This window comes from Amphiprion ocellaris, chromosome 12, assembly GCF_022539595.1.
Source record: "Amphiprion ocellaris isolate individual 3 ecotype Okinawa chromosome 12, ASM2253959v1, whole genome shotgun sequence".
Taxonomy (NCBI): domain Eukaryota; kingdom Metazoa; phylum Chordata; class Actinopteri; family Pomacentridae; genus Amphiprion; species Amphiprion ocellaris.
Window position 1 is genome coordinate 33,640,836 of NC_072777.1, and position 22,313 is coordinate 33,663,148.

The 22,313-nt window shown below is 39.9% G+C and overlaps 1 protein-coding gene across 13 annotated transcripts in view; it reads left to right on the top strand.

Moving 5' to 3' along the window:
- Positions 1-22,313, top strand: part of LOC111582007 (neurexin-3b) — a 344,457-nt gene that overhangs the window by 253,370 nt on the left and 68,774 nt on the right. For all 13 annotated transcript variants that reach the window (XR_008603364.1, XR_008603363.1, XM_055015655.1 and 10 more), the window contains one exon: positions 5,229-5,410. Coding sequence is in view for 11 of the 13 variants with exons in the window: in XM_055015655.1 (XP_054871630.1) it covers positions 5,229-5,410 (182 nt within the window). In the remaining 2 variants the exon portion in view is untranslated. The remainder of the gene's footprint in view (positions 1-5,228; positions 5,411-22,313) is intronic.

The window sequence follows — 22,313 nt, forward strand, 5'->3', positions numbered from 1 at the left end:
CTCGCTCCATCCCAGAGGGGAAAAGGCAACAGTTAGAAATATGAATTATGAAATGATAAGAGGTTGTAAAATGGAGATAAATTCCAGTGATTACACAGCTCAGTATCTCACAATTCGATTCTTCTCTCAATGATTCTTTATTGTAGTTTGCGTGTGAAGGACAGCAAGCCTAATAATTCCCCATGTATGAAACACAGCAGGGGAAAGTGTTGTAATGACAGAGTTCTTTTGAACATGATTGAGGAGGCAATTACATTTTGCATCTCACTTTCAGTATTTTTTTTTGTAGCCTTCTTTTTCCTTTCCTCATTCTCCGATGGCAGAAAATTCGACCACATCAAACCGTGTTTGTCTTCTTTCTCAGTCCCCTGGGGTGCGAGCGCTGCAGAAAGCCCAAGAGATAACAAGGGGACAGACATAAAAGCACATAAACAACACACAGCAAGGAGAAAAGGGAGGAAGTGTGTGTGGATATGTGCACAAACTCATACCTGTCTGCACAGATTACTTTGAGCGTGTGTGTGTGTGTGTGTGTGTGTGTGTGTGTGCGTGCATACTTAAACACAGAGCGTTTACACACTGCAGTGTTGTGCCTTGTGGGTAGCTGGTCGTCTTCTTGTGGTTATCCATAAACACACATGCACACAAAGGTACGTGAACACTCAAACTACCCAATCCAGCTCTCACAAGGACAATAAAAAAAACAAACCTTGACTGCCATCTCTGTGCAGCTGGACAGTCTTTTACTGTACTGCTGCCTCTACATAGAGGGATTTATCGCAGCGTGGTGTGAAGTCTGAATACAAGCAATTACCCAGTTATAGCACACGTTGAACAGCAGCCGCTCTACTCCTGTTGCTCTTTTATAGATAGCATTGTAGCCTGGTAAAGTTTAAATGTGCATATGGAAGATAGAGAGCGAGGAGGAGAGCGTTCCGGTGTAAATAAATGTTTTCCATTATTTCTTAATCACTATTAAGCTACAGCAGTGGCTTCTGTCTTGTTAGCCAAAGTTTTTTTTTTCCTCCCGCTGGTCAGGCGTATTGAAAGCAGTGACCTTCTGTGATTTGTGGCTCTGTGTGAAAACACTGCATCCTCCTGTAGTTGGGTAACGTCACGTGGGGACCTGAAGGACAGAACATAGTTCTGTTGGGCAGACAGGTGTCCTGACCTTCTGTCTGCTCTTCCACGCCTCGGGGGACCTCTGTGAAATAGAGGCCAAGGCTTTGACCTAGTCTCTCATCTACAGTTTGCCTCTAAACGGAGGGATGCTGCAGATGCAATAAATCACAACAGTGGTGACTAATGCATAAGTGCATCGCCTCTATTTTGCAACCAACACCACTAGTTTTTAGTTGTTTTTGTTGGCTGTTATTTTGAGTGTCATCTATTGAAATATCAGTGAACTATTTTCATAAATTTCAGTCTTTTTTCTCCGATTCCAGCTTCTGAAATGTGAATATTTTAAAATTTTTGTTAGCCTCCCCTATGACATTAAACTGAATATATCTTTGGGTTGTGGACAAAACAAGAACACCTGAAATCGCATTTTTCACCATTTGCTGGCATTTTACATTAACTGAACATCTAGTTGATTAATCGAGATAATAACTGAAGTAATATTCGAGTCACAGCACTAATTTGGAAGCATTTTACCTTGATTTATTGTCATCTTTCAAAGAATAATAAAAGAAAATCAGTTTCTGGTCATTACTCCTTTCAAAAGGCTCCCTATCTCCCATCCTTTTACTCTCAAATCAATGGAGCACCCATGTGCTACAATTAGATTTCAGATGGCCTCCCTCCAATACCCACTGGCCATAGTAAGATTGCATTATTCAAAGATGGAGATGAAAGTCCCCTCTGATCCACAAAAATAACATCCTGTGCAGTAATCTGTTTGTAGATTTGATTCCTTTGATGATATTTTCCCTTGCAGTTGGCTTTTCACCAGGCTTCATGGCTGTGAAAGCCTCGCACAGACTCAACACCTAATTTCTGCTGTTTACTGCTGTTTAATGTTGCAGTCTTTTAAGTAATGATGGGAATAAGTTGTCATTGGCCATCTGAAGAACGCCAATATTGACCACAATGGTGGAAAAACAGTCTGAGGGAATAACAAAAGGCACATAAAGCATAGAAACTTAAACTAAAGAGCACTTTCAGCCATTTCCATGAAGCAAAGAACAAATTGGACTCCTTTTTACCTTATTGCCTTAACGCAGCTCACTGGATCAACATCCTAGGTATTGTATCAAAGTCTTTGCTGCACACATGCCATGCAAATCAAGGTAAAATAAGAGCAGAAGCGCATTACTTTGCCACACTCTGTTACACAGACTTTTCTTAAAAGGTTGTCTTGTTAATGAACCAAGTTATTTTCCAGACAATGAATGGAATCTTTTTTGTAGCACTTCTGTACTTCTAATTGCAGGCACTTTTTAACTTTAAGATTTTTTTTTTTTTTTTTTTTTTGCTAATGCAGATTGCACAGTGCTCCAAAAAGTGCATGTTAACTTCTTCAGTTTTAATGAAGAGAAGCACCTTCTCTTTTTTGTATTCTGCTTTTAGTATAGCAAATTTTTAAAAGCAGGTTAAAAAAAAAAAAAACCTTGAAAAAACTACTGCTCATTAACAGGTTGTGAGTCGCCTTAACGCCCAAGGAGGTGTTACTTGAGGTAATTGAGAGTGTACGTGCTAAAATATGCTGGAAATATTCAAATATGCCATTGCTTACCCTCATCCTCTAATTAGTCTCCTTGCAAAATTGCTGAAATTTAATTATATCGCTGCTCTGTACATCCACACTTGAGTGGAAAAGCCCTGTCACCCAAAAAAGGGCCTCTCGCTTTGGTGACGTTATTTAAATGAAACTCTGGACCTTGGGAGTTGAGTCTGGGCGCTGCAGTTCTTTTTTTTCTCCACAGTGTGCAAGCCATCCGTACAGTTGTTTCTCTCTGTCGAAATCCTCAGATGAGTGTCAGAAATGATGCCACACTCGATACTTCTGCATGCAATGAATGCACAAATTGATATGCAGTGGACTTCCTCTCGGTGTGGAAATGCAGCCGGTGCAGTCTGCGCCCAGCAGGTTGTTAGAGAAATGTGCTACATCTCGGCGATCTCGGGTTCTCTCTCTTCTCTGTACTTGTGCAGATAATCACCCACTTGTGCGATTGTATGTGAGAAGGCATCATGTTTTCGGTGTTTGTGCGTGTGTGCACACGTGTTTGCACACTTGAGCATCATGATGTGCATTTGTGCCTCCGTCAGCCCGCCTGTTTGTGTGTGTGTGCGTGCGTCAGTTGCCGCGTGTGTGTGGCTGCTTCTGTGTGTTTCATGCCGAACATTGTCTTCTTGAAACACTAAGCAAATCTCCTCAATGTGATAATTGGCTCCCCGGGGTGCTTGTATCTTTGCTGCTCATCATCGTCATCCCCTCCAGAAAAAAAGAGTGTGTGTTAGATGAGATAGGCAAAGTTTGCTCGTTTGCCGGGGAAAACTGATCCCAAGTCTGCCTGAACTCTTTTGGCAACGAGAAACTTTGAGGCAATGAGACAGCAGGGCCAGATCCGGTGCAGCCGTGGTTGCAGGCTGCTATCTGTCGCCTACGTGGGGCTCGTCATCAGATGCAGCGCCGTGGATGAAACGCGCCGTTCGAGGCAAGTGGCGCTCATCAGCTTCATGTGTGTCTCTGAAAGCAATCAGGTGACTTCATTGTTTCTGTTTGAGAGAAAAAAAAATGAAATATCAACGGCAGGCATCTGTGTTAAGAAGCAAAACAGTTGTTTGAGGCGAGGAATGCTTCGTTCATTTAGACATTTTTCATGTCACATAGATGACCTTAGTTTGTGGTTTTGCAGTGCTGACACCTGAGCTGCGTAAAATGCAGACCTGTTTGTGTGCCTGAAGGCAAATTGAGATGCTCATCTGGTCAATCGAGTCTCTCCCTCTCTCTTAGTCCCTCTCTTCCATATGTTCTTGCAGTCTCCAGGGTATTATAGACCACAGAGCAGATTGTTGGCCGCTTCATAGGGGAAACAGTGAGACAGCTGGGCACCCATCACACGGCCAAGCAGATGTTCAGGTGACTCAGAGAGGAAGTGAACGGAAAAGAGAAATAGCGGGGGGGTGGTGGGAGGTGATACGGAAGAAAGGGAAGCGGAGGGTTGAGGAAAAATGAATTAATACATTGATGCAAGAACTCAGCGGCTTCATTAGCAATCCCCTGTCAGCCTGTGCGGTGGGCCAAATGCTTTCCACTCCTCCCTCAGGCCACAGGAGTCTGTTTTGTCTGCCATATTGATTCACCCACTAGTCTGTCTGCTGTAGGTCTAATGCCTTTGATCTCTCGATTATCTTTGCCTAAATGTGGACGAGATGGCTAAGCGGCTCAAGGATTCAGTGCTTTAATTCTGACGCACCTTAGGGAACATTCAGAAGTTGAAATTGAATCCGACCCTGCAACCAAGTAGTGAAACTTTACTTCTTTTATTCTCCATGTGATGATAAAAAAAAATAAAAAATGAAACTCTACAAACAATTTCAACAGATTTTGTGTCTCAAGGCCAAGTTTGATCCAGTCAGAGGCTCTAATCTGACACAAATCTGCATGGAAGCTGATGTAATTGCAAAAATTTCTAGCGAGCCTCTCCTCCCCTGATGGTACTGAGGTCCTTTTTTCCTCTACACACTGCATTTGTCAAATTAAACCCGACGAAGGTTCTTCGATCTCCCCGCTCGACCCCCCGACTCTTTTCTCTTGTGCCAACCTTTGTTCTTTGGTTGCAGGTCTCATATATAAAACATGAGGATTGGGAGATTATCCGATTCTGGCCAATGCCGGCTGTTATTCCCTGGAAAGGGGCTATATTTAAGAGCTGGATAGGTCATAGATGTCGCCAGGGGAGCTGCTGACTTCTACCCAAAAGGTGGTGGTGGCTGAATACCATTAAAATCCAAAAATAGAACTGGACCTGGTTACACTGAAGTAGCTCCAAGGTAGCAGCAGAAGGAATTACAGTAGATTTAGCCCCTAATGGAGTTAGTCTGGAACTGGTTTGTCAGGAATTTCTTGTTTGTGACAACACTGTGCTCCCTGGTGTCTAGTTAGAGTATGTTTGTACATCGCGCAAGTGAAATTTACCTCCTTTTATCTGCCTCTATTTCTTCGACAACAAATCTAACCCCTGCTGTTTTTTATTTCTTGTTTTTTTTATTCTCCGCAGCTGGCACCACATACATCTTCGGCAAAGGAGGGGGCCTGATTACGTACACGTGGCCCAATAATGAGAGGCCGAGCACACGGACGGACCGGCTGGCGGTGGGCTTCAGCACCACCATCAAAGACGGCATCCTCGTCCGCATCGACAGCGCCCCACGCCTGGGAGACTACATCATGCTCCACATTGTAAGCTTTACCTTTTTCCATTTACAATTCAGACATACATATTTTGCTGGGCCTAATATTTCAAGCATTACAACCAAGGTGATGGCCAGAAACAGGGATCATTCGTCTCCTTGTGGCAGTCTTCAGGCCAAATTCAGCCCATGATGCTCAAACTGTATTATACAAATATTGCAGACCCATAGAAAGATGGACAACTTACTCCCCGAGTCTGTCTGCTCACCACCCGCTTCCAGAATAACCCTCCTTCTCCACCACATTCAACTCTCGGCATGAATAATGAATGCAGCTCTCCATACATATGCAGAGTGTTCCCACATGTTGCAGAAACATGATAGAAAAAACCTAGTGGGGAGCTACGAGTTCCCGTCCAGTTGACCGTGCATCCATCCAGGCATCTTAATAATTTCTCATAGCGACCTTGTGTTTGACTCTTTTACATAAGCATTAAGTATTTACATAATCAGCAGCAGCAGCTTGATGAAGGCAGGGCTTCAATATCCCTGCAGTGGAGGTACATCGAGGTGGTTGGGAATAGAATGTTTGCTGCTGGTGCTGACGCCGTGCAAAAGAAGATGCGATGATGAGGAGGAGCTACAGTTGCTAAAGCAGATTGAAAGCCTTTTTCTTCTTAAACCTCCCCTCATCTCCTGAGTGCTGGCCATGTGGCGCAGGAAAGCAGCCATCTGCTCTGCAAAGATGAGGGCCAACAACAAGCAGTTCTGAGGCGCCTTTACAGTATAGAGCGATGGAAGCGTTTGCATCTGTGTATAGGTGAGAGAGGAAGTGGAGTGGCATTAGATAGAAGAGGGAAAGCAATAAAGATGTACAGTAACTCGTGAGGGCGATGTGGGGAAACGCCTCCCTGTGTGTTTCTAAACCAACTGAGTAATTGCAGGAACCTCCAAAGGAAGGAAAGGCGATGCATTTTTAATACGGCTTTTTAGATATCACAGCATCGCTAGCCAAGCAGGGTATCTCCTGTAATTTCGCTGCAAGTCACTGGACAGTGAATGTCTTCATTCCTCCAGTCTCACGCGCTAATGAATTTATTACTAGGGAAACGACGGCTGGAGATTTTGCCAACTCATCCGGAGAGCCGGCATGTTCCGAAACACGGCGGAGTTTCCTTTTCTGGCTGCATGGGGTAACACACAGCACTGCTAATATTTCAAATGATTTATTGACAGCCAAGAGTGCACAAACAAAGTGGGTTTCATTTAATATTAACAGTGATTGTAGCCTCAAACTATAAAATAGTTGGCAAAAAAGTCATGGCTCAGCAAGGCTCCCCTCTTATTCCACAGTTACATTGGTGTTGCCACAGGTGAGCAGTAAATAATTAATTAGACCTTGAGTGAATATTTAGCTGGGAGTTTAGTGGATTTGGTTACTTCTTGAGGAAAATAAGCCACTGCCTGATCTCATTTCTGATGTTTGAGGTTGTTTTTTTTCTGATAAATTATCATTTTCCCCATGTTAAAGTTGTGGGGATATTATGAGGAAGGTTAACTCACAGCTTAAACAACATCACTGTCTTTAGAAGGTATATGTTCAGTAGACTTAATTGAAATGTCAGTAGATAATAATTCCTAAAGACAGACGTCAGGTCCTTGCTGTCAGCATTTTGTAATGAATCTGGAGGAAAAGGTTAAAGGCATTTACGCCTGTCGATTCTGAATATACATCTAACCAAAGGTCCTACCAGGCCCACGGCCATTACCTTAGCCTTTAGAATTATTAGGTCACTTCTTGAGAATCAGCTCACTAAAGTGGATACAGGCACACTTTAACACTTTTTATTAGCCGATTATGTGACACGGTAGAGTCAACAAAGAGGAAAATATCTCCTGCAGTGTGACACTCCATGCAGAAGTATATTTTTAGTAAAACACGTCTTTCACCGACCTTGACTCTGACTTAAGTATCTTGTGCTTGCAGATCACAAAAAAAAGTGCCGTAGATGGCATTTTCTTAAAAATGCAGAGCCCAGAGCGCAGAGAAGGGAAAGAAAAACAGACATTTCGAAGCAAGACCTAATCACAGACTCCCTCCTTAGTCTTCCTCTCCCTTTTTGCTTTTTCATTATCTCCTCGCTGTGATTAGCTTACGGCTTGTTTGGCAATCATGAATTAAAATGCTGATTGTGGTGTTTACATTTTAACTGCTAAGAACAACTTGCATGCTTGGTTTGAAATCTGAGGGGCAATTTGGGGGTAATTTGCGGAGGTGAGCACAACATTTTGCCATCACTGGCGTCGCATTTGCAAGTTCACTTGATTTGAATTGCAGAGGGTAAAACAGACGAGGATCCTTGTCAGCTTCATGTTGCACATAGTGGAAAATAACCTGAGCCTAATGCTGAGATAAAAACCTGAAGCTGTGTGTGAAATATGTTTGTATCACAGATGACTTTTTGGTGTAAGATGAGTCAAAGGGGGCCTTGTGGTAATACTGCAGTGATTAGTGGTAACCTGTGAGTGTGTGTGTGTGTGTGTGTGTGAGGTAGGTGAAATATTAAAATCTTTGTGTGTGTAAGCTTAAATCCATGACAGAAGAACTCTAAGCCGTGGGCTAGATGTGTCGGTCGTGAGTCACACAGTCTCTCACCAGGGACTGCATATGACTGCAGGTGAAGATTACCCAAGATGTAACACACACAAAATACACACAAAGAGCGAAATCTTTCAGAATCTCATCTGCACTGCATTATTTAGGCAAGAAAAAACATGTTTTTCGTCACTAAAAGAGCCACAAACAGACAAGACAAGACAATTAGGCTTAATGAAGCTGTTAAAAGACACTGGCAGCACCTCGCGACAGTGATGAATCCTCAGGTGAAGGGGAAGTTTGTTAAATGCTAAAGTTTCAAAACCGTCAGAATATTGTCTGGATATTAGAGGAAAAATAATCTCTTCGATTGCTTTGAAGACACAAGCGTGTGACCAGAATATCATAAATATCAATCATTAGTGGCTATAAATAATATAAAACTTAGGTGTAATGGATGCAGTCAATAGAAAAATGTGCATACAATATGTATTGGTACATACATACGCTCATCAGGTTCTTCAAAGCCGTAGTCTGCTTTTTAACAGATTAAATTCAGAAATGGCTTTAAACATAATAACAGGAAAGATGAAGAGAAGTCCAGGCATGGCTGTACTCAAAGATTACACTATAAAAAAGAACTGAAATAAAACAAAAAGCATTGCAAAAGAACTGAGTGTCAGAAAAACATATGTTTTCCGTAAAATTATTCTATTTCTAAGTTGATTTAAAATCGGTAGAACAATGTAATTTCATGGTGACACATTGTAATAAAGCAGATTATTATCTGTAAAAAAAAAACAAAACTGGTATTTTTGATGTGAACATTATGTGCAGTTTTGAACAGTTTTTCTGCAATCAACATGAAAATGAATCATTTTTTTCTGTGATTTTGCCATATATTATCTGTGAGTAATAAAACAGGGAAAGTAGTCAAATAAAACTCCTAACCCTTAATACATTTTTTTTCTTTCAAATAATGGTAAATGTCTGTGAAATAAAAGAATATTTTGTTGATTCTAACCTGCTAAAAAATAATGTCATTTTACAATCAGATGTTGTAAAAGAACTAATTATCATTTCTAAAAATACAGATTTCTGATGTGGACATTTTTTTTTTTTAAAGTTTTTGCCTGTTTATTTTATGTTTAACATAAATTATGGCAATTTTCTGTAATTTTCTGTTATTTAGCAAAACAGAGAAAATCTGTAAACGGTGAACTGTCCAAAACATTGCACTTGAAAATAGTCAAAAAGGTTTTTATAGTGTTCCTATCTTTTATCTTCTACATCATTTAAGCACTGTCGAGTGCAACCTGAGTGAGCTGATCATGGCTTTAATTCACTGCTGTGCAGACACTGTAGGTGACAAGCTGGAGTCATGCAAAGCTGGAATTACGACCCCACCATCACATTTCATGTCTGGCAGCTCGTATGGATTCCAATTAAGAGAGAAAATCACATCGCAGCACCTGACAAGATAAAGACACAGCAAATATTACAACACGATCTCTGTAGCAGGTAACTTAAAGGTGTTATCTGTGACATTCAGAACCCCTGAGTGCATTAGACAAGCCTCCTCCTTCACTTTGCATTTAATTTGCAATCAGAAAGATTGTGTACAAGAGAACAGGCAAAAAAACAACAACTAATCCAGCCATAACCATTAGCGAACACTAGCATGGTAAAATACATGTCAACTCCAGTAACATCATCTTCACTCGATCTGCTCTGCACCATTTTGCATGACACACACCAATAGAGACACACACAGATATATCAAAGTAACACAAACACATAAATTAGAACATTATTTCCGTCGTTTTTAGGGGGCACTTGTTGTGTTGTCTGGACTGCACTTTTGACTTTACAATGTAGTTTGAGCATTCGGTCCTTGTGGTTTTATAAGCACAGGAAGGGCCAACAGTTTCAAAGGGAGGGACTCACATGCACCTAAATGCACTAACATAGAGAAACTTGGATTACAACACACACTGAGGGAGTTTCTTCTTTCATCTTTTCACTGGAAATAGTTATTTGCTGCTATACTAATGTTCAAAACCTCAGTCTCAGAAGAAGGGACTCACTTGCACCAACATAAAGAAGTCTAGAAGACCGAGGGAGTTTATTCTTATATCTTTACATGGAAATAGTGGCTTGCTGCTCTATTAATGTCCAAAATCTCAATTTCAATGGGAGGGACTCACATGCACTTAAAAGCACTGCCATAGAGACGTAAAGAAACTTGGATTATAGCACACAGCAAGGGAGTTTCGTCTTATATCTTTACATTGGAAATAGCTGCTTGCTGTTGTATTAATGTTCAAAATCTCATATGTGGAACCTTTCAAAGTATGCTCCGCTCCATTCAGAGTCCTCACAATGAAAACTCCAATTACCGGTTTATGGATACATGTGACATTTAAGTACTGAATGTGATTTCAGAGCTCTTAGAAACCGGACCACTTCAGTTTGAACTTATAAACTTTCCTTTCTGTATTGTCTGTTGTTTACCGCTTGTTTGTTTGTTTTTAACATTTGAAGCCTAATTGATTTGAAGTGATGTTAGAGAGGTCTTAAAAAGCTTCACTCAGAGGTCACATCGGTAGAGGCTTTTTCATGGTTTCTACTCTTTCAGCCTCGGGATAAAAGCTGTAATAATACATCTAATAATGTAATGGTCTTCATAGAACTCTCCCGTATGAATGGACAAATGCACATTTTTCATCTGATGTCATCCCGCATATGTTAAACACACACATATATATATATATTCCACCTCCATCCCTCAAACATACATTAACTACCAGTCAGGCTGTGTGTTTTCTAATGGAGTAAAAGCATGTGGAATTCCATTACCCACTTGAGTTTTTCCCCTCATACTAATTCACTGGGAGGAAAGATGCGTCTGCCGGATAATTGAAAAGCCTTGTACAGACACTCTGACACAAGATGTGGAATGAGATGAGTGGCTGTGGAGGGTAAATGCTATATTACACAGAGCGTGCCGTATCATGCATACATCTGCAAATGCATGTATATTTTTAGTTGTGCACTTGTCTTTCCTCATCCGTCAGGTACTTTTCTGTGCTTGCGTGTTTATGCCAAACAGTGTCTGTTTCCACATCTCCCTCCCTCCCTCCCTCCCTCTCCATTCTGACAGACCTAATATAAGATGTTTGATGTGTACCTGTGTGCATCAGTGCGTATGTGGCCAGCAATGTATTGCCTCTATCAAGTTACCCCTACCTCGGCAGGGAAAGATAGATATTATCACGGTTATGGCTCATGGCCTCTGATAACATTACAGCTTCTTATTTGACTTTGTATTTTCTTACCTCCCACATTTGATTCCCCCCACGGAAATAAAGAACTGGAAAAAATATACCTCGAAGCTGTTTCACAACTAGCTGCTTGCAGTACACGCAGTCAGCATTATCGCCGGTAAATAAGTATTTTTATTAAGCCGAACAGCAGAGTCATTTTTATCTCTGCTGCCTATTTAATGCAGATTTTCCAGGTGAGACAACAGACTGTTATTTCAGCAAACTAACAACAAAAATGTTATCACTGCATGAATATTTATGGCATTTACACAGGTTGTTTCCTATGAGGTCAACATATAATACTGGATTATTAACATCACACCTTCCCTGGGGTGACATTGTTTACATAATGAGCGTTTACAGCAGGTTGAGCTTAACTGGAAGACCAGCGACCAGATGGTGAGTGGACACATGTGCCATACATGAAACAGTATGAACCTACATGAGAAGCCACGTGGGATCATTCTCATTTTCTATTGTAAGACTGTGTTTGGTTTGCAAGCGGTTTAAGAATCAGACAGAACTTCTGATGGGAATATAGTGCTATATAGGGCCGTGGTCATGTGTCACCACTGATTAATGGCAATAGAACATAGTTTTATGTTGTCATGGTTGATTTAGCTGCTGTTGTAGGCTATTGGATACAGTGTTTAGACAGTATACCCCCACACTGTATGCTGCATATTTAAGATAAGATGTGATTTGACGCAATTAGGTGACACAAGATAAGACTAAACGTTATTATTGTCATTGTTATTATTATTTTCATTATTATTGCTCATTATAACTTTATTAATCCTGTAGGATTTTTTTCTTATTTGTGCCATATATTGCTCAGAAAAAACAAAATGACAAAACATACAAAATGCAGTTCCTAAAAAAGCAGAAAAACAACAAGATGTGAGTATCATATGGTACGAAAATTAAATAAGTAAGCTAAAATAAGGCTGGAAAAAAACAGTAAAAAGCAATACTGCCAGTTACATTGAGGTAATAAGTAAGATCACACACAATAATGAAATATTGCACCTGAAGAATAGATGAAAATGAAATGTTACACATGAAACTGAAATATTGCACCTGAGAAATGGGTTAGGGTTTGGGTTAAAATATGAAGTAACATACCATATTGCAGCACTGTACGCTACATATTTAGGATAAGATACGATAAAAATAAAACTGTATTAATCCAGACGGAAATTCTTGTGACAGATCAACAAAATGGCAAAACATAAGAAATGCAGTGCCCAAAAATATAAAAAAAAACCAAGAAGATATGAGTACGATGCAATACTGAAATTAAAAAGGTAAGCTAAAATAAGGCTACAATAGATTGTATATTGAGGTAATGTCAAACATGACAATGAAATATTTATCCTGAAAATTTTGATAAAAATGAAATATTGTACATTACATTGACAGAGTTGTACATGATAATGAAATATTGCAGAAATGTTGCAAATGAAAATAAAATTCTACTCATGAGAATGAAACATTACACATGCAACTGAAAAATAAAGAGATGAAATATTGCACATGAAATTAGCATCAGCTACATGTGATACTGACACTGACATTGCACAAATTATTGAGAAAAGTAATATTGCAAATGCTATTGATATTATTGTTTACATCTTAGTGTTTTACTGTCATTCCTGGAGAAAGGGGAGGAATTCTACAGCTGGATGGCCTCCTGTGGTGTCTGTGCTGCACCTCAGTGTTCTCAGTCTACAGCTGAAGCTCCTCTCATGTGTATTTACCTCGTTGCCTTCAAGTTCCTATTACAAACAGTGCAGTGACAGCTTCTTTCATGCACAAACAGCACTCTGTTGACTCTATTATTAATGTACCAACCAACTTCTTATTCTCCCAACTCCTATTCTGTTACCTCAACTCCAGATATTGGCTGATAGCAGTCTGCTAGCTTTCTTCTTTCTTAAGCAAGACAGTGGCTGAATTCCATTTGACTGCATGAGTTGTAAGGTGTTGACATTGTGCATGTTGGTTCACTGTCACGGCTCTCTGGGATGCTTGAATAGAGCTGTGCCATCATTAATCTGTTTAGCTACACCTGTCCTTTTTCTTAAAGTGCAAGACTCTGTTTCAAGAAAGAAGTTGCAGATTTAAAATTTAAAGTCAAAGTACAAAAATATGAACGTCAAAATATACATGAGGTGAGAAGGCGAGAAATTATTTATATGCATCCATTAACTTCACACAAAATGCAGCGATGAGAAAAACTAAATGAATATCGTATCATCAGATTGTAATTATTGATGCATTAATGCGCGCACCACTTTATGATGCAGCTGGTAAGAGTGGAGCTACTTTTAATTACTTTACAGACTGCTGGAATCAATAAAATGGCATCTATGTTTATCTAATATAAGATATCATAATCTACTGCTGGATTGTACATTTTTTATGAAGAATCTAAAACTGCAAAGAAACTAATTACTTATCAAATAAATGTGCATGATAAGATACAATATTGGTTCACAATCTCAGTGAGTTCAGCGCTATAAAATGAAAATGCTAAATATATATCGCAATTCCTTCCTAAACTTCTCACACTTGACTAAACGTGCTTCATTGCAAGGATGGAATAATGTTTCCTTGCCTCAGATTTTGTTTTTTTAGTATGCCATTTAGATGTCTGCTTATTTCATTAACTCCACCTTCACTAATGAATATGCACAAACTAAACTCAAATAGTAAAGATATTAAAATGACATTTTACAGATGTGTTCCTCAACAAGACAGGAGTAGTAGCAGTAGTAGTTGCAGACTGAACAACACCATGACATGCAGTGAACCAGAGACTAACATGGCTCCGGGGAGTCTGAGGCCTCGGGGCAGTTGTCTGGTTCGTCACATGGTTGGTAATACAGCCTGGTGTGTAGTGCTTACTAATGGAAAAACGCGTTTTTATGTTTTCAGAATCTTTACTAACCAAGACTCAAGGGTTTGAGGCTGGAGTTTTCTTTGCTCTCTTACATGAAATCAAACCTATGTTCTTTTAAATGAGAACAACACATTATAGAAGGAAAATGGGTGTTTAACTAGTATGTACAGCTACAGATGTGTAAAAGAACATGTTGAAACTAAAGCAGAGTTTTTCAGTGCAAAATTAGATTATAAAATTTAGTGCAAATGCATTTATTAATGATATATACAGAGTTTTTATCACCTTGTATGCATGAAGTAGACGGACAATAATGCAATGGAACAGAAGGCAGTGTTTCTGGGATGAAAATAAGAAGGTATGTGACATACAGTATATGCAATGGTTAAGGGGTGGGATTCAGAATCTGATGTTCTTCACTGATTTTAATGTTTCCATGTCTGTTTGTTTTGGTCTTCAGTATTCTGTAGCATCTACCAGAGGAGAGTTGAAACACGATGTGTTGGGTTAGTTTTAGTTGTCCTTTTCTGTTTCTTTGCCTGTACCTCGGTGATGCCATTGTAAGAACATGAATGCTTTGTAGTCGTGGATAAATTTTTAAACAAGTTTACTTGGAACCATTTTAAACATGTTAAAGACTCCCTCCAGTGAGAATCAAGCTTCTTACCTTGTTAACAAGCCCATATTGTACTTTTTTTTTACGCATTAGAAGTCACGTAATGAGCTAAATAAGCACTTGACACCATAGCTGAGTATTTCCTACATGAAGCTGCAGTCTCGAAAACATGTGTTTACACCACTGAGGTTTCATATGGAACAAAAACCTAAGGAGATATACCTGTCAGTGTGGGAAAAAAGGATGGAGCTTCTGAATCGGTTTCCAGATTCAACATCTATCCATCCATTAGAATTATCTATTAATCTCTGCCTATTTTTGGACTACGGGAGGAAGCTGGAGAACCTGGAGGAAACCCACACATGCACAGGGAAAACATGCAAACTCCACGCAGAAAGATCCCAGGCTGGGACACAAACTGGGGATCTTCCAGCTGAAGGCGACGGTGCTAACCACTGAGCCACTGTGCAGCCTGAGATCAAACATGTAGCGTAGAGTAGTTTTGCAGTTTTCGAGTCAAGGTGAGCTGCTGTGTTTGAGCTGCAGTGAATGGAAAGACTGAATCCAGGGACTTTATAGAGCCACACATTATAAAGGAAGTAATGGTGTAGAGTCACATCTAAGCCATTTTAAAATAGAAATGGATCATTTAAATGGAAAAAAAACAAATTCTAAATATGTGACTTAGATGCACAGGGATGAGTTTTTAGGGGTTAAATCACCAACTATAGAGGGAATTTAAACCAAGCTTTCCAATCATATAATGTCTAAATGTACCTGGTCCTATTTTCTGCAACTGCAAACTTAGCTGTGTATTTAAAAAGGCTATGCATATATTCCCAGATTTTAATTACCATCATCTTAAGCTGAATTTTGCATCCCACATCTGTGAGTATTGTTTTATTCTGTACTGCAAGAAGACAGCTTGTAGTACAGTGCTTTAAAATAACAAAAAAATGTTAGATAATGTGGAAGTTAAATATGTATCTTTGACTTTTTCGGAGTTAAAGACAAGACTTTAAAGATTACTTTCATGGATATTATTCGGCTGCATAAAACTTTTCAAGTGCCCCTGACTTGCTAAAGTTTGGAGGAGTTTTTAGGGGTTAAATCAGTAACCGGAGAGGGACTTTAAAATATTTTGTTTAAGATTTAAATTGCTTGAACTCACAATAATTTCTCATGAAAAGGAATGAAAAAAATCTCACTTTCTACCAAAAAAGTATTCAGCAATACAGAGAGAAAAAAAAACCTCTATTGAGTGTTGATTTATGCTAATTTGCTCCTCTGGTGGCGTTCCTGAGTTGACACAGAATAATCAAGGAAAGAGGGTGAGAGTTTGGTGCCTGTAGTTATTAATAATTAACAACTTCGGCAGGCACCTTCACTCAGAAAACATAGAAAAAGATGCACAAGACACACTTAAATGCACATTACACCAAAAGGCTTTTTATGTCTTGTATTTCTCCCTCAAACAGCGCATGCATGGATACACACAAACATATGTAACGCAAGGGCACTTTTATTCCTTCCTCTCATTCGCACACACCCACCCACATGCTTACTCACCTCATCTCTCCACTACAGCCATGTAGATGCACAAAAACACACACACAAACACACACACACACACATTTCCGCAGGCTCCTTCGGCAAATTTTCACACCACGGTACGCTGCCACTGACACTCCAAACATGATACAAGGGCTCTTCGGGGACGTCTGCCTGTCACTCATCCATGTCAACCAAAGGCACTTCAGGGAGTACAGTTTATGTAGCAGACCTTCTGATGCACCACATCACCCTCCCTGACTCTGTTTTCGGAGGAGAGCCACAGCAAATAACAACCGAAGCTGATGCTGGACAAACAGAGCAGCATTATTACAATGTACCCATGCGGTCCGTGGCCTTGGCCCTGGCCTCAGCGATGTATATTTCATGGATTAAGATGAAAAATTCAATGAGAAACAACAAACAGTGTGCCTGCCTCTATCTTCTTTGCTCTCTGACAGCCAAAAACCCCCTGGGGTACACTCGTGTTTTCACAGCTTCATGGTAGGACATGAATCCTATTCATGCAAGCGATGAAGAGACGGAAGGAGAAGATGAAAGAGACACAGAGTATAGCATCATGTACATCCAAAAGGAGAACAAATACAAGGGTCTGAATGACAAAGAAAGAAGAAGAAGAAAAAAGAATGAAAAATAGGTGGGAGGGAAGGAGTTGGGTGAGGAGAGGGGTGGGAGAAGAGATGGAGAGATGTGGGTATTTTAGAATTCAGAGCAGGATCAGAGACAAACTTGGCTCAGATAGGTCTCAGCACACAAGCACATTGGCTGTGAATTCCAAATTATGTGTTGCCTTTCTGTCTCGCTCTGACGCCCCACCACCCGCTTTCTCCCTCTTATCTCTCACTCCTGCTTATCTTAGTCTCCCGTTCTTTTGCCACTACGGTGCCACGGCGCTATTGTTTTCTTGTTGAAGGCTGGATTTGGTGCAAGAAGCCGGTCGGTCAGTCGGTTTAGCTGCAATACAAAAATGACAGTACTGAAGCTCCTGGTGGAGGTTGTACAGTTGGATGATACATGCTGAGGTGGTCATTAGAGTGGCAGCCATTTTAACTTACAACTTAAGCCCTTTTCACACTGGATTAGTTTTACCTTGGGACCAGTGGTGATCTGTAATAATTGTGGAGGATGTCTGTGATCTTAATCCCATGCGAATGCTCCATGTCTGTAATTTGTGAAGTAAAAATTCCACCACAAATTACCTACCATATTTCACCAAACACTGACGTCCTGTGATAATACTAGTCCTGTACGAATCTGCATCTCAGTGATTGGGGGTATTTTAGGTGTTTTTTTTTTTTTTTTTTATTGTGCATCTTTTTCTACTTCTTTCCTGGTTGAATTCTGGAGGCTGAGGTGGAAATTATTGACAGCATTTTAGGTGTAAATGCAGGAGTAGGCTGATACACAACAGGCCTATGGACTATTCACAGAAACAGCAAAATCAGATCAACAAGAAGAAGGAAATCTGGGAGGATATAGAGGTGGATGACATGCGTAGCAGCATTCAACATTTTTCTAGGTCTATCTTTCAACAGGCTGACTACAAACGCCCTGACGGCCCGTTATCCCGACAACACTGCTCGCTGTTCTCAAGTCATGTTGCTGCTTTGACATTTACTGTTGCCATGACGACTACACACCATGCTAACCTGAACCAGAAGCTTTCCATAAACCTAACCAAGTAGTTTTTGTGCCTAAACCTGACGAGACCCTAACAGTAGTATTGTTTAACAGTGACGTATCAGCCTAAGGGTTCTGGAAAGCACAGATTATGTTGTCATGGCGACGCTGTCGGTTCAGCATGTTGGACAGAGCAGGTATCACACCAGATTCTGTGACCCATCAGTCATGGACAGATTTGACATCATATCCGGGCTGTAATGTCAGTAAATTCGAGTAAAATACAGACTTCACTTATCCTGTGCGAATGCACTGCAAGAAACACAGACATTGGGGGTAATTCACAAATTACCAGAGATCCCCAGGTAATACTGATCCCATGTGAATAGTACATTTGTAGCTAAATCAGTTCTTTGTTATGGCAACAGAAATCTGATTGATTTTAAGTAAGCTACCTGAAAAATATAACCAATTATTAATTTGTTACTCTGCTGGGTCCAGCCACATCTACAGGTTGTTACCTAACACGTATAGAAACATAGACTGTATATGAAAGATATACTGTATTGCAGCTTTAAATGTTGAAAAAATGACATTAAAGCCTTGTTGGATGTGAATGTGATGGATATGAAAGGGGTCATTTGTAGTGACAGAGAATTATCAACCATCCTTGCAGTTCCTTTATGCTCTAAGCAGCAGATTAGTGTCATTCACATCATTGAGTTCCTTACCGTTACACACCATTACTATTTTGATTTAGTCTCACTGCTCTTGTTTATATTCCCTGAAAACCTCTAAAAATCCGTCATAGGTAGACTATTTTCTCAAACTTAAATGGCAGAGAGTCAAAGTTAGTGACTAGCTGGTGAACATTGTCTAGTTTTTAAACCCCAAACTGGTTCCTCTACAACTAAACTGTAGTCTTATTTATGTTTGGAAATGATTGCATTTCTCAATTAAGTAGGAAAGTCTTCCATATGAGGAGGGGAGGATGGAGGCTTTAGTCAGCAATAGAACCTACACCCAGTAGACTGGAGTTTATGGACTGTATGGAACCATTATTTTTAGATTTAAGTTTTTTTGACCTTTGATTGTTAGTCATTGTTCGATTGGGTTCAAGAAACTATCACAGTTTGTTTGATGCTTTCCCAGCAATAACTACATTTGTTAAACTTGGTTAGGTTTAGGCCCCAAAATGATCAGGAAAAGGGTTAAAATACAACCTTTTTACAATATGTTTGAAGCTTCCACTCTATTTTCATCCCATTTAATATCTGCATGGTTGGCTAATTGGTTGACCTTAAAACAGCAAAATAAATGGCAAAGATACTTTAAACAGACTGAAAATACATTTGCCACAAAACATAAATAAGAGTGCATTTTAGATGTATAGGAAAGGCCATTTCAGGAGCTACACCTGAGTATTGAGATATTTCCATCAGATGTTGTTACTCAGCATCTGCTTGATGTGTAAAAGGGCCAAATATCAGCTAATGTGTTCCCCATATCAACTTAGTTATCTCCCAACGCTAGTCCTAACAGCAAATAACTGCCTTTAAGTAGCTGCACTTTCTTAGATGGAGACAGATGCTCTCCAAGATCGAAGCGCCTCACTTCACTCGGCGGCATCATAATTTCCTCTATTTATCCGGCTCCAGACACAATGCTGTGTACTGGAGTGACGAGCGGGGATAGCCTGTGACGAACACTTAATGAAAGATCAGAGGGATTTGGAATTGATTGAGGTGCATCTCACCCGCAAGGCTGGGAGCCATCTCCGACTTCCAGAGACACTCCTAAATCCTCCCCGCCAGGCTTCCATTCACTTTCTGCTCCCGAGCCACCTTCTCACCTGAGCCGCCACGGGACAAAGAGCCAGGTAGGGGAGACAGAGATGGAAGGAGAAGAGTAAAAACCAAATAAAAGAAGGAGATTTTTAGCAAATTGACTCCCTTTCGGATTATTGACAAGGAGTGAGGAGAGGGTAGGGGGAGGGAGGATGATGAATTGCAGGCCTGCTCAAGTGATAAACGTCAACATTAGAAAATAAATCTAGCGGAAAGAAGGCAAAGGGAAAAAAAATCTTCTCTCTTCAGTATCAGCGACGGTGTGGCAGATTGGCTCGCTCACAAACACGAGCACATACATCCACATACACTGCAAATGTATTCATTGAGGATTAAGCGCCTGCTGGTTAAAAAAAAAAAAAAAGCAGAAAGAAGTTGTTTTTTCCCCTCTTCTTCCTTACTGATAAAAAAAGGGGGATCAAATTTGAGTGCGAAGCTCTTTCACAGATGGAGTGTGTGAAATGTGAAAGTGAGTACCTGTGCATTTTACCGAGTGCAAGTTTGTATTTATTTAATCCTCCCATTATTGACTCTCACCATGACAAAGCTCTATTGACAAGGAGACAAAAAAAGGACTATATGACTTTTTTAAGAAGTCTGGATCATCAGAATACCAATCTATAGGGATAAAAGATATTTCCTACTGGATGGCTCTCGTGCAGAATTATTATAAGCTCTGAATCAGTGAAGGTTATGGAGTGTATGTCAGAGTTTTATTGATCCTCAGACGTTCTGAGCAGGCAGCAGGGCAAATAGCCAAGGACATGACAGCCCGGTCTTCCATCCCTGCATGTCTTGTTCTGCTCCTGCATTCTCCTCAGCCATTTTCTCTGTGACTTTATTGTAGTGGGAAAAAAACCCAACAACAACATGTTTTCTATTTTTAGTGGAGGCATCAGCTCTGTAAAGCAATGCCAGCTGTGCCCTGGCTCTCACGTACATAATCACAAGACACAGCACATTTCCTTTCAGGTCAAAGCTGGCTCCGAAGAGTCCGCAGCCGCCAGCAGAATGCAGTCCGACCAATAGGGTTGTGACCTTTCTCATCCTGATGCAGGCATCCTGAGATGTTGTATGTGCATGTGTGGTGACTGGTGACAGGATTTTCTGGATGGTTCTTTTTCTTTTTTTCATCAAAGGTTCATTTTACGGTTAAGGAGCAGAGGTTAAATCAAAGAAAAATGAAAGGAAAAGTCTACTCCTGTACTATGTCGCTATCATGTTTAATCAATATGTGATCTTTGCTGCATTCTGGTAATTATTGTCTTCTAGAGTGCATCTCAGTTTTTATTTGCTCTTTCAATCTGGTAGAGCTGCAGTGGAAATATGGGAGTATGTCCTTCTATTTGAAAGTATGTCTTCTGCAGGAAATAGATAAATAATGCTTTATTTTGCACATCAATTGTAACATTTTACATTGTTAATGCATGTGATGGTGTCTATGATGTGTAATTTCTTGGAAGGATTCTTGATAATTATTATTTATTTTTAATTTTGAAGGATTCAGTGAAAACAGACACAGATTTAGACTGGTGCATCATTATTGAGGAAAAATCTATTATTTTGTCTATTGGCTGAGCATTTCCACCTTGAAATTGTACAGATGAACCAGATTCAGACTTCCAGGGTTTCATACATAGCAAACCTAAAGGACCAATCATACAACTTGCAGGGCGGAGCTTTCTGTATCATTATTTCTCAGAATTGGTTTCTAGTTGAAAACCTTATGCCTAAATTTCTCCAGTATTACAACTTGCAATTATGTACTATATAGTAGTTTTACAGTGTTTGAGCAAAGTTGTAGGAGAGCTGGTGTGCTTGAAGTGCAGCAAACAGCAGAGGGAATGGTGGAGAGAGAGGTAGAGGCTTCACAGAGTTACATCCAAACTATTTTACGGCAGAAAAGAACTATTTTCATGGGAAAAACTACCAAATGTGTAACTTTGAAACAGAGATAAGTTTGTAGGAGTTTGACCTGCAACTAGTGCAGACTTTAAGTTTTTTGGGTCATTTAAAGTTATTTGTGTCAACCTCTGGTCAAGGTCATTTGGAAAATGTTAAATTTGCTTATGTGCATAGCTCTGAACTGCAAGCCAGTATAAGGTTATAAAAGTGTAGGGATTGCTTGGAGCAGATTGATTTAAATGTACCTTTTTATGCCAGTTCCATTGCTTTAAAAGAAAGAAATTGAATGTAAATGCAGCAGCAGTGTAGTTCAAGTCTCAAATCAACCACAAAGTCACCAAAGTAGTTTTATATGTATGAATAGTAGGAAATAAAGTACATTTCCTGAAATGCTGCACTTCATGTTTTAAATATTTAGATAAATGCATTTTACTTTAGTGTTTCCATTTTCTGCTGCTTTATCCTTCTACTCCACTACATTTCAGAGGCAAATACTGCACTGTTAACGTTAATGCATTCATTTAATAACGTACTAGTTACTTTGCTGATTCTATGTTTTATATTA